The sequence below is a fragment of the Amblyraja radiata genome, chromosome 1 (genome assembly GCF_010909765.2).
Source record: "Amblyraja radiata isolate CabotCenter1 chromosome 1, sAmbRad1.1.pri, whole genome shotgun sequence".
Lineage (NCBI taxonomy): Eukaryota > Metazoa > Chordata > Chondrichthyes > Rajiformes > Rajidae > Amblyraja > Amblyraja radiata.
Genome location: NC_045956.1, coordinates 182043340 through 182055422, shown reverse-complemented (window position 1 = coordinate 182055422; position 12083 = coordinate 182043340). Strand labels below are relative to the sequence as shown.

The window sequence follows — 12083 nt, the reverse complement described above, 5'->3', positions numbered from 1 at the left end:
CGTCTCACCCTTCTGACTGTGTGGACGGGGAGCCTCGGCCGAAGGTGTTCACCCCCCCCCCCCCCCCCCCCCCCCCCGCGACAACAGATCAGCCACTGATAGACACAAAAAGCTGAAGTAACTCAGCGGGACAGACAGCATCTCTGGAGAGACCCTTCTTCAGACTGAGAGTCAAGGGAGAGGGGAACGAGAGATATAGACGGTGATGTGGAGAGATAAAGACCAAATGAATGAAAGATGTGCAAAAAAGCCCAATAATAAGGCAGACAGGCCATCATTAGCAGTTTGTTGGGTGATAACGAGAAGCTGGTGCGATGTGATTTCCTTATTTGAAGAAGAAGGAGTAAGCCATTTAGAACGGAGACGAGGAAACACTTTTTCTCACAGAGAGTGGTGAGTCTGTGGAATTCTCTGCCTCTGAGGGCGGTGGAGGCCGGTTCTCTGGATGCTTTCAAGAGAGAGCTAGATAGGGCTCTTAAAAATAGCGGAGTCAGGGGATATGGGGAGAAGGCAGGAACGGGGTACTGATTGGGGATGATCAGCTATGATCACATTGAATGGCGGTGCTGGCTCGAAGGGCCGAATGGCCTACTCCTGCACCTATTGTCTATTGTCTATTATCTCTCTCTGTCCTCACCTATATCTCCCCCTGACTAGTCAGAAGAAGGGTCTCGACCCCCGAAACATCACCCGCTCCTTCTCTCCACAGATGCTGCCTGTCACGCTGAGTTACTCCGGCTTTTTGTGTGTGTCTTCGGTTGAAACTGGGGCTGAAACTGCAGTCCCTTCCGACACACAGATCAGCCATTGTCGGCCCTTTGAGGGGGGGGGAGTTGACTGTTTGCGGGCTCTCGACTCTGTTGGAGACACCCCCCTTTGACTTGCCTTTCATTCCTCCAGGGTGCCCAGGATACGTTTGAGAGCTACTACAGGAAACAAAGGAAGAAACAGGCTCGCTTAGTCTTCCAACCCCCTTCGAACATGGTAGGCATAATCTCTCCATTCATATCCACTGAGCAAAGAGCGTTGTATTCTTGACCGCATAAACTTGCTTTTTTGTTTTTAACCAAGGATTACTCAGCTCGTCAGTTCAGTTTGACCCCCCCCTGCACTCAGTCCATTTTCCCCCTGAGATTCTATTCTTTAGTTTAGCCTGCCGTCGTTCCGTTTATTGTCCTGACTCAAAATGCTTGTCTTGTTGCAGCATGAAACATTAGACGGCTACAGGAGGTACTTTCATCAAATCGTGGGGTGAGTGTTCGTTCTAGTTGTACAGGGTCTTGGTGAGACCACACCTGAAGTATTGCCTACAGTTTTGGTCTCCAGATCTGAGGAAAGACATTCTTGCCATAGAGGGAGTACAGAGAAGGTTCACCAGACTGATTCCTGGGATGTTAGGACTTTCATATGAAGAAAGACTGGATAGACTCGGCTTGTACTCGCTAGAATTTAGAAGATTGAGGGGAGATCTTAGAGAAACGTACAAAATTCTTAAGGGATTGGACAGGCTAGATGCAGGAAGATTGTTCCTGATGTTGGGGAAGTCCAGAACAAGGGGTCACAGTTTAAGGATAAGGGGGAAGTCTTTTAGAACAGAGATGAGAAAAACATTTTTCACGCAGAGAGTGGTGAATCTCTGGAACTCTCTGCCACAGAAGGTAGTTGAGGCCAGTTCATTGGCTATATTTAAGAGGGAGTTAGATGTGGCAATTGTGGCTAGAGGGATCAGGGGGTATGGAGAGAAGGCAGGTACAGGATACTGAGTTGGATGATCAGCCATGATCATATTGAATGGCGGTGCAGGCTCGAAGGGCAGAATAGCCTACTCCCCTTGATTCAAACTCGGAGATGCCAGCCGTAGGTACTCGGGGCTATTTTTTTTACTCGTGGACATTTTTCAACATGAGGAAAAAAACGTCCCGACTTACCTGGTGCCCCGAGTACCTACGGCTGGTATAACGAGCCGCTACGAAATATCTACGGCCTCCTACGGACTGGCTACGGACATTCTCCAAGTTTCAATCAAGGGGAAAACTCGGGAGGATTCATGAGTAACTCGGGAAAAGTGGGACAGGGGCTTTACTCTCTCTTAAATCCATCCAGTGACTTGGCCTCCACTGCCCTCTGTGGCAGGGAATTCCATAAATTCACAACTCTCTGGGTGAAAACGTTTTTTTCTCACCTCAGTCTTAAACGGCCTCCCTTTTATTCTAAGACTGCGGCCCCTGGTTCTGGGCTCGCCCAATATTGGGAACATTTTCTAAGACGTCGGGCTTAGCCTTCCCGATCCTCAGGCAATCGCAAGGATTTAAGATGGTTTCTGTTTACCGCAGTTTAGAAACGCAGCATGGAAACAGGCCCTCCGGCCCACCGTGGCTTCCAAGATGGCGCCCTTCCCAGGCGGCTGCTTGCCTGGCGAGCCACAGAAGCAGATCTACCAACTCACAGTACTATAGGGCCTATCCCACTTGCCGATTTTTTTCGGCGACCGCCGGCATCATATTAGTGTCGCTAATAGATATTGAACATTTGAAAATCCAGCGGCGACAAAAAAATGTTGCGACGCTTGAAACAAATCGTGAGTCAATACGCCATATAGTCGCGCAACCGCGTCACCGCCACGTTATACGTCATCACGCCGCATCATGCCGCAATTTTTTCAGTGACCTTATACGTCAGTCAAAGATGCTGGCAGTTGCCGAAAAATGCGCCAAGTGGGACAGGCCCTTAAGCCTCCACGCTCGTAAACCTCGATTCCAACCAACCATGTATCAATACACTGTAAATAGATCGATTGAAGGGTTTCGGCCCGAAACGTTGCCTATTTCCTTCGCTCCATAGATGCTGCTGCACCCGCTGTGTTTCTCCAGCACTTTTGTCTACCTTCGATTGTAATCACGTCTAGGAAGGAACTGCGGATGCTGGTTTAAATCGAAGATGGACACAAAGTGCTGGAGTAACTCAGCGGGACGGGCAGCATCTCTGGAGAGGAGGAATGGGTGATGTTTCGGGTCGAGACCCTTCTTCAGACTCTGAGGATTGTTAAGGGCTTGGACACGCTAGAGGCAGGAAACATGTTCCCAATGTTGGGGGAGTCCAGAACCAGGTGCCACAGTTTAAGAATAAGGAGTAAGCCATTTAGAACAGAGACGAGGAAACACTTTTTCTCACAGAGAGTGGTGAGTCTGTGGAATTCTCTGCCTCAGAGGGCGGTGGAGGCCAGTTCTCTGGATACTTTCAAGAGAGAGCTAGATAGGGCTCTTAAGGATAGCGGAGTCAGGGGATATGGGGAGAAGGCAGGAACGGGGTACTGATTGGGGATGATCAGCCATGATCACATTGAATGGAGGTGCTGGCTCGAAGGGCCAAATGGCCTCCTCCTGCACCTATTGTCTATTGTCTATTGAACCAATCTTGACCTGAAACGTCACCCATTCCTTCTCTCCAGAGATGCTGCCTGTTCCACTGGGTTACTCCAGCATTTTGTGTCTATCTTTGATTGTAATCATGTACTGTCTTTTTCACTGACTGGTTAGCACGCAACAAAAGCTTTTCACTGTACCTCAGTACACGTGACGATAAACTAAACTGAGTCCACGCCGACCAGCGATCCCCGCACATTAACGCTATCCTACACACACTAGGGACAATTTACATTTATAAGCATGCCAATTAACCTACAAACCTGCACGTCTTTGAAGTGTGGGAGGAAAGCCAAAGAACTAGGAGAAAAGCCACGCAGGTCACGGGGAGAACGTACAAACTCCGTACAGACAGCATCCGTAGTCAGGATGGAACCCGGGTCTCTGGCGCTGTGAGGCAGCAACTCTACCGCTGCGCCACCGTGAGAGGGATGTTTAATTGGACGAGTAAAAATAGCGGAGTCAGGGGATACGGGGAGAAGGCAGGAACGGGGTACTGATTGGGGATGATCAGCCATGATCACATTGAATGGCGGTGCATGCTCGAAGGGCCAAATGGCCTCCTCCTGCACCTATTCTCTATTGTCTATTCCCTCAGAACGTTTCCTCTGGCAAGGATGCAGAGGAGCTTTACGAGAATGTTGCCAGGACTCGAGGGGTTGAGCAGGCTGGGACTTTACTTTAGAACTATAGTCTGCATATTCATAAGTTCATAAGTGATAGAAGACAAATTAGACCATTCGGCCCATCGTCTACTCCACCATTCAACCATGGCTGATCTATCTCTCCTTCTCAACCCCATTCTCCTGCCTTCTCCCCATCACCCCTGCCACCCGCACTAATCAAGAATCCATCTAAGGTTGACAAAAATACTGGAGAAACTCAGCGGGTGCAGCAGCATCTATGGAGCGAAGGAAATAGGCAACGTTTCGGGCCGAAACCCTTCTCCAGGGTCTGAAGAAGGGTTTTGGCCCGAAACGTTGCCTATTTCCTTCTCTCCATAGATGCCGCTGCACCCGCTGAGTTTCTCCAGCACTTTTGTGTACCTTCGATTTTCCAGCATCTGCAGTTCCTTCTTAAACACAAGAATCTATCTATCTCTGCCTTTAACATATCCACTGACTTGGCCTCCACAGCCTTCTGTGGCAAAGAATTCTACAGATTCACCACCCTCTGACTAAAGAAATTCCTCCTCATCTCCTTCCTGTACGGAGTTTGTACGTTCTCCCTGTGACCACATGGGTTGGTTTTTTCCGGCTGCTCCCGTTTCCTCCCACACTCCAGAGACGTGGAATTGTTTAGGTTAATTGACTTCGGTTAAACTTTTAATTGGCCCCAGTACGTTGGGTAGTGCTAGTGTATGGGCATTGCTGGTTGGCGCGGACTTGATGGGCCGAAGGGCCTATTTTCGCGCTGTTTTTCCAAACTAATCTAAAAACGTGAACCAGAGGGATGTGAGTTGAGTTCAGTTTATTGTCACGTGTACCGAGGTACAGTGAAAGGCTTTTGTTGCGTGCTATCCAGTCAGCGGAAAGACAATACATGATTACAATCGAGCCGTCCACAATGTTGATCCGCATGATACAGGGAATAACGTGAATAGCGTTTAGTGCAAAATAAAGCCAGTAAAGTCCAATCAAAGATAGTCCGAGGGTCTCCAATAAGGTAGATAGTAGTTCAGGACCGCTCTCTGGTTGTGGTAGGATGGTTCAGTTGCCTGATAACAGCTGGGAAGACACTGTCCCTGAATCTGGAGGTGTGCGTTTTCACACTTCTGTACCTCTTGCCTGATGGGAGAGGGGAGAAGAGGGAGTGGCCGGGGTGAGACTGGTCCTTGATGATGCTGCTGGCCTTGCCGAGGCAGCGTGAGGTATAGATGGAGTCAATGGAAGGGAGGTTGGTTTGTGTGATGGTCTGGGCTGTGATTTTTGCTGCGACTGACTTGTCCTCCACTTCTCTGACCTGTGGCCATTCTCCCTGCAGCTTCTTCGTGGTTGAGGACCACATCCTCCACACCACCCAGGGTCTGGTGAACAGAGTGTACATCGACCAACTCTGGGAGCTGGCCGTGTCCAAAACCATGTCAGCACTCCGCACCCATTCAGTAAGTAAGACTGTGTCGATTAGCCTTCCACCCACAGATGTTTTACAGGTACAGCGCGGAAACAGGCCCTTGCGCCCAGCGAGTCCACGCCGACCAGCGATCCCCGCACATCAACACCATCCTACACACGCTGGGGACAATTTACACTTTCACCGAAGCCATTTAACCCACAAATCAACCTGCATGCCTTTGGAGTGTGGGAGGAAACCGGAACACCCGGAGATCGGGTGGAACCCGGGTCTCTGGCGCTGTGAGGCAGCAACTCTACCGCTGCGCCACCGTGCCACCCCCTCACCTGTGCCCACCCTTTATCGACCATGTTTGTCCCGTCTCTAATCTCTCTCCCAGTTTCCTCCCCCACCTTCTCCCTCCACAATCAGTCCCGAAACGCCTTTAAACAAAAAGGACGCAAAATGTGGGTCAGGCAGCATCTGTGGAGAACATGGATAGGTGACGTTTCACAGAGTGCTGGAGTAACTCAGCGGGTCAGGCAGCATCTGTGGAGAACATGGATAGATGACATAGAAACATAGAAAATAGGTGCAGGAGTAGGCCATAATTCCACAGATTCACCACCAAAGAAATTACATAGAAACATAGACAATAGGTGCAGGAGTAGGCCATTCGGCCCTTCGAGCCTGCACCGCCATTCAATATGATCATGGCTGATCATTCAACTCAGTATCCTGTACCTGCCTTCTCTCCATACCCCCTGATCCCTTTAGCCACAAGGGCCACATCTAACTCCCTCTTAAATATAGCCAATGAACTGGCCTCAACTACCTTCTGTGGCAGAGAATTCCAGAGATTCACCACTCTCTGAGTGAAAAAAGTTTTCCTCATCTCGGTCCTAAAAGATTTCCCCCTTATCCTTAAACTGTGACCCCTTGTTCTGGACTTCCCCAACATCGGGAACAATCTTCCTGCATCTAGCCTGTCCAACCCCTTAAGAATTTTGTAAGTTTCTATAAGATCCAAACTCAATCTTCTAAATTCTAGCGAGTACAAACCAAGTCTATCCAGTCTTTCTTCATATGAAAGTCCTGACATCCCAGGAATCAGTCTGGTGAACCTTCTCTGTACTCCCTCTCTGGCAAGAATGTATTTCCTCAGATTAGGAGACCAAAACTGTACGCAATACTCCAGGTGTGGTCTCACCAAGACCGTGTACAACTGCAATAGAACCTCCCTGCTCCTATGCTCAAATCCTTTTGCTATGAATGCTAACATACCATTCGCCTTCTTCACTGCCTGCTGCACCTGCATGTCTACTTTTAATGTCTGGTGTACCATGACACCCAGGTCTCGTTGCATCTCCCCCTTTCCTAATCGGCCACCATTCAGATAATAATCTACTTTCCTGTTTTTGCCACCAAAGTGGATAACCTCACATTTATCCACATTATACTGCATCTGCCATGCATTTGCCCACTCACCCAGCCTATCCAAGTCAGCTTGCAGCCTCCTAGCATCCTCCTCACAGCTAACACTGCCCCCCCAGCTTCGTGTCATCCGCAAACTTGGAGATGTTGCATTCAATTCCCTCGTCCAAATCATTAATATATATCGTAAATAGCTGGGGTCCCAGAACGGAGCCTTGCGGTACCCCACTAGTCACTGCCTGCCATTGTGAAAAGGACCCGTTTACTCCTACTCTTTGCTTCCTGTCTGCCAGCCAGTTCTCTATCCACATCAATACTGAACCCCCAATACCGTGTGCTTTAAGTTTGTATACTAATCTCTTATGTGGGATCTTGTCGAAAGCCTTCTGAAAGTCCAGATATAACACATCCACTGGTTCTCCTTTATCCACTCTACTAGTTACATCCTCGAAAAATTCTATAAGATTCGTCAGACATGATTTACCCTTCATAAATCCATGCTGACTTTGTCCAATGATTTCACCACTTTCCAAATGTGCTGCTATCCCATCTTTAATAACTGATCCTAGCAGTTTCCCCACTACCGACATTAGACTAACTGGTCTGTAATTCCCCGTTTTCTCTCTCCCTCCCTTTTTAAAAAGTGGTGTTACATTAGCTACCCTCCAATCCTCAGGAACTACTCCAGAATCTAAAGAGTTTTGAAAAATTATCACTAATGCATCCACTATTTCTGGGGCTACTTCCTTAAGTACTCTGGGATGCAGCCTATCTGGCCCTGGGGATTTATCGGGTTTTAATCCATTCAATTTACCTAACACCACTTCCCGGCTAACCTGGATTTCACTCAGTTCCTCCATCTCATTTGACCCCCGGTCCCCTGCTATTTCCGGCAGATTATTTATGTCTTCCTTAGTGAAGACAGAACCAAAGAAGTTATTCAATTGGTCTGCCATGTCCTTGTTCCCCATGATCAATTCACCCGTTTCTGACTGCAAGGGACCTACATTTGTTTTAACTAATCTTTTTCTCTTCACATATCTATAAAAGCTTTTGCAGTCAGTTTTTATGTTCCCTGCCAGTTTTCTTTCATAATCTATTTTCCCTTTCCTAATTAAGCCCTTTGTCCTCCTCTGCTGGTCTCTGAATTTCTCCCAGTCCTCTGGCAGGCTGCTTTTTCTGGCTAATTTGTACGCTTCATCTTTTGTTTTGATACTATCCCTGATTTCCCTTGTTATCCACGGATGCACTACCTTCCCTGATTTATTTTTTTGCCAAACTGGGATGAACAATTGTAGTTCATCCATGCAGTCTTTAAATGCCTTCCATTGTATATCCGCCATCAACCCATTAAGAATCAATCGCCAGTCTATCTTGGCCAATTCACGTCTGATACCCTCAAAGTTACCTTTCTTTAAATTCAGGACCCTTGTTTCTGAATTAACGATGTCACTCTCCATCCTAATGAAGAACTCAACCATATTATGGTCACGTTTCACAGAGTGCTGGAGTAACTCAGCGGGTCAGGCAGCGTCTCTGGAGAATGTGGACTGGCGTTTCATTAGTGCATACGTTGCAGGAACAGAATTATGGGGAAAAGGCAGGAGAATGGGGTTAGGAGGGAGTGATAGATCAGCCATGGCGGACTAGGCTTGATGGGCCGAATGGCCTAATTCTGCTCCTATCACATGAGCTTGTGAACTTATGAATGAGGCCATTCGGCCCATCAAGCCCATCAGGAACAGCAAGTGCTGGAGTCTGATGAGGACATGATGGATGACCCTTCTTACGATATATAACGTCACCTATGCATGCCCACCAGAGATGCTGCCTGACCCGCTGAGTTACTCCAGCACTCTGTGAAACGTCACCTATCCATGTTCTCCACAGATGCTGACTGACCCACTGAGTTACTCCAGCACTGTGTTATTTTGTGTATTAAGCAGCATCTGCAGTTCCTTGTTTCTAAGATCTGGCATTGAACTATGATTTTTTTTGTTCCTCACCCTCAGTCGTACTGCTCGGACCCAAACCTGGTGCTGGATTTGAAGAACCTCCTCGTTCTCTTTGCAGACACTCTACAGGTAAGGAATCGATTCTTGCCCACACTGGGATGTTAGATACAATAGGTGGAGGGACATATCGGCCAAATTGTGGGCAAATGGAACGAGCTTGGTTTGCGTGGGCTGTTTGCATCGTGTATGAGTCCGTAACGTTTGTTTCGCTTGGTTTAGTTCATAGACACACAATGCTGGAGTAATTCAGCAGGACAGGCAGCATCTCTTGAGAGAAGGAAGGGAAGTCTGTGGAATTCTCTGCCTCAGAGGGAGGTGGCGGCAGGTTCTCTGGATGCTTTAAAGAGAGAGCGAGATAGGGCTCTTAAAAATAGCGGAGTCAGGGGATATGGGGAGAAGGCAGGAACGGGGTACTGATTGGGGATGATCAGCCATGATCACATTGAATGGCGATGCTGGATCGAAGGGCCGAATGGCCTACTCCTGCACCTGTTGTTTATTGTCTATTGTCTATTGAATATGTTATGATAGAACTTTATTCATCCCGGGAAGGAAAATTGATCATAAAACACAAGATACATGAAATATGAAATTAAAGTGACGAGTGGAAAGGATTGGGGAGTGAGGTGGGGGTGGGGGGTGAGGAGAGGGGGTGGGGAGTCAGTCTCAGTCTACCCCACGACAGAAGGGGGACGAGTTGTACAGTTTGATAGCCACAGTGTGAAAACGCACACCTCCAGATTCAGGGGCAGTTTCTTCCCAGCTGTTATCAGGCAACTGAACCATCCTACCACAACCAGAGAGTGGTCCTAACCTCCCATCTACCTCACTGGAGACCCTCGGACTATGTTTAATTGGATTTTACTGGACTTTACCTTGCACTAAACGTTATATCCTTCATCTTGTATGTGTACACTGTCGACTGCTAGATTGTGATCATGTATTGTCTTTCTGCTGACTGGATAGCACGCAACAACAAAAAAGGCATTTCACTGTACCACGGTACACGTGAAAATTAAACTGTGCTGTACCATTCTATATTCTCGGTTGATAGAGTCATAGAGTGATACAGCGTGGAAACAGCCCCATCGGCCCAACTTGCTCACATTGGCCAACATGTCCCAGCTACACTAGTTCCACCTGCCTGCGTTTGGCCCATATCCCTCTACACCTGTCCTATCCATGTACCTGTCCAAATGCTTCTAAAACTTTCGCAAGTTGACATAACTTCACCAGGTAGACAAAACTGCTGGAGAAACTCAGCGGGTGAGGCCACATCTATGGAGAGAAGGAATAGGTGATGTTTCGGGTCGAGACCCTTCTTCAGACTTAAGAATAAGGGGTAGGCCATTTCGTGCTGAGATGAGGAAAAACCTTTTCACCCAGAGAGTTGTGAATCTGTGGAATTCTCCGCCACAGAAGGCAGTGGAGGCCAATTCATTGGATGTTTTCAAGGGAGAGTCAGATTTACCTCTTAGGGCTAACGGAATCAAGGGATATGGGGGAGAAAGGAGGAACGGGGTACTATTTTGGATGATCAGCCATGATTGTGTTGAATTTGTGGAATGGTCTGGAACAGGAGATAAAACCTAGCACAAACATAATTCAGTTTAAAAAGATGTCCAAAAACACTTTTTTTTAAAGGATATTGGGCTGAGGATAGGTGATTGTCAGTGGGATATTTGTTATACTGATTGTATTGGGAAAGGTGATTATATGGTGATGGGTTGTATATATGACTAAGATACTGTATAGTATATGAGGGTTTTTTCTTTTTTCTTTTTCTTTCTTTTTTTGTATGGCTTTGTAAATATTTGATTAGTGTATAAATGTAAATAATATGGCGTACATATAGCTGCTGGTGTACATATGGTATACATATAGCTGCTGATGTACATATGGTGTACATATGGTGTACATATAGCTGCTGGTGTACATATGGTGTACATATAGCTGCTGGTGTACATATGGTGTAAATATAACTGCTGGTGTACATATGGTGTACATATAACTGCTGGTGTACATATGGTGTACATATGGTGTACATATAGCTGCTGGTGTACATATGGTGTACATAGGCCGGCACGGCTACCGGCTGGAAGGTGCTCCCGTGTGAGCAGCCCGGTGCGGGGCTGAGACGCTGCCGTGTGGGCGGACCGGCTCCCGGCTGGAAGGTACTTCCGTGGGGGCAGCCCGGTGCGGAGCTGAGACACTCCTGTGCGGCCGGCACGGCTACCGGCTGGAAGGTGCTCCCGTGGGAGCAGCCCGGTGCGGGGCTGAGACGCTGCCTTGTGGGCAGCCCGGTGCGGGGCGGAGACGGTGCTACGGCGGCTGAGGCGGCGTTCTGGCGGCGGCGACCTGGATCCGGGGCTCGGCCGCGGGCCAATGGAGGACAATGTCGGGAGCTCGCAGGTCACAGGCTGGTGCCTGTTTTCCGGAGCACCCGTTGCAACAGCTGCGGGCAGCTTCGACCGCCCCGGGCCGCGGAGCTTGAACCGCGGACTGACTTACCATCGCCCGGTGGGGTATCGCCTCGGCGCAGAGGGAGAAGAGGAGGGAAGAGACAGTAACTCTAAGACTTTTGCCTCCATCACAGTGAGGAGGTGTTTGGTGAACTCACTGTGGTGGATGTTAATTTGTGTTTATTGTGTTTTGTTATTATTACATGTATGGCTGCAGGCAACAGCATTTCGTTCAGACCGAAAGGTCTGAATGACAAATAAAGGATTCAATCAATTCAAATATAGCTGCTAAATTTGTATAAGATAATTATAAGCAGTTGAATAAGGGGTGGGAATTAATAAGCTTTAGCTTCTTCCCGCTCCTTTTTGGACACAAACGATTTCATTTATTTACAGATATTGTTTATGACACTTTATAAATATTCTTGTGTTGTTTTTTGTTTGTTGATTCACACTTGCTTTTTATTCTTTTATTCTGCTCGAAATAAAGAATTAAATAAAAAATTAAATAATAATGGCGGTGCTGGCTTGAAGGGCCGAATGGCCTACTCCTGCACCTATTTGCTATGTTTCTATGTGTCTGCGTTGCGATAGAACCCGCGATGTTCTACTTTCCCCACAAAGGACTGGTGTCTAAAGGACTTGCGTTCGATTTGCAGGGTTATGGCTTCCCGGTCAATCAGTACTTTGACATGCTG

The 12083-nt window shown here is 47.8% G+C and overlaps 1 protein-coding gene across 1 annotated transcript in view; it reads left to right on the top strand.

Annotated features, from left to right (window-relative positions):
* The window catches only part of exoc6b (exocyst complex component 6B), a 495523-nt gene that overhangs the window by 401318 nt on the left and 82122 nt on the right, over positions 1-12083 (top strand). Inside the window, exons 9-13 of the mRNA XM_033043459.1 lie at positions 901-984; positions 1205-1251; positions 5406-5526; positions 8921-8992; positions 12045-12083. The exon at positions 12045-12083 is cut by the window's right edge and continues 59 nt beyond it. Of these exons, the coding sequence (XP_032899350.1) occupies positions 901-984; positions 1205-1251; positions 5406-5526; positions 8921-8992; positions 12045-12083 (363 nt within the window). The remainder of the gene's footprint in view (positions 1-900; positions 985-1204; positions 1252-5405; positions 5527-8920; positions 8993-12044) is intronic.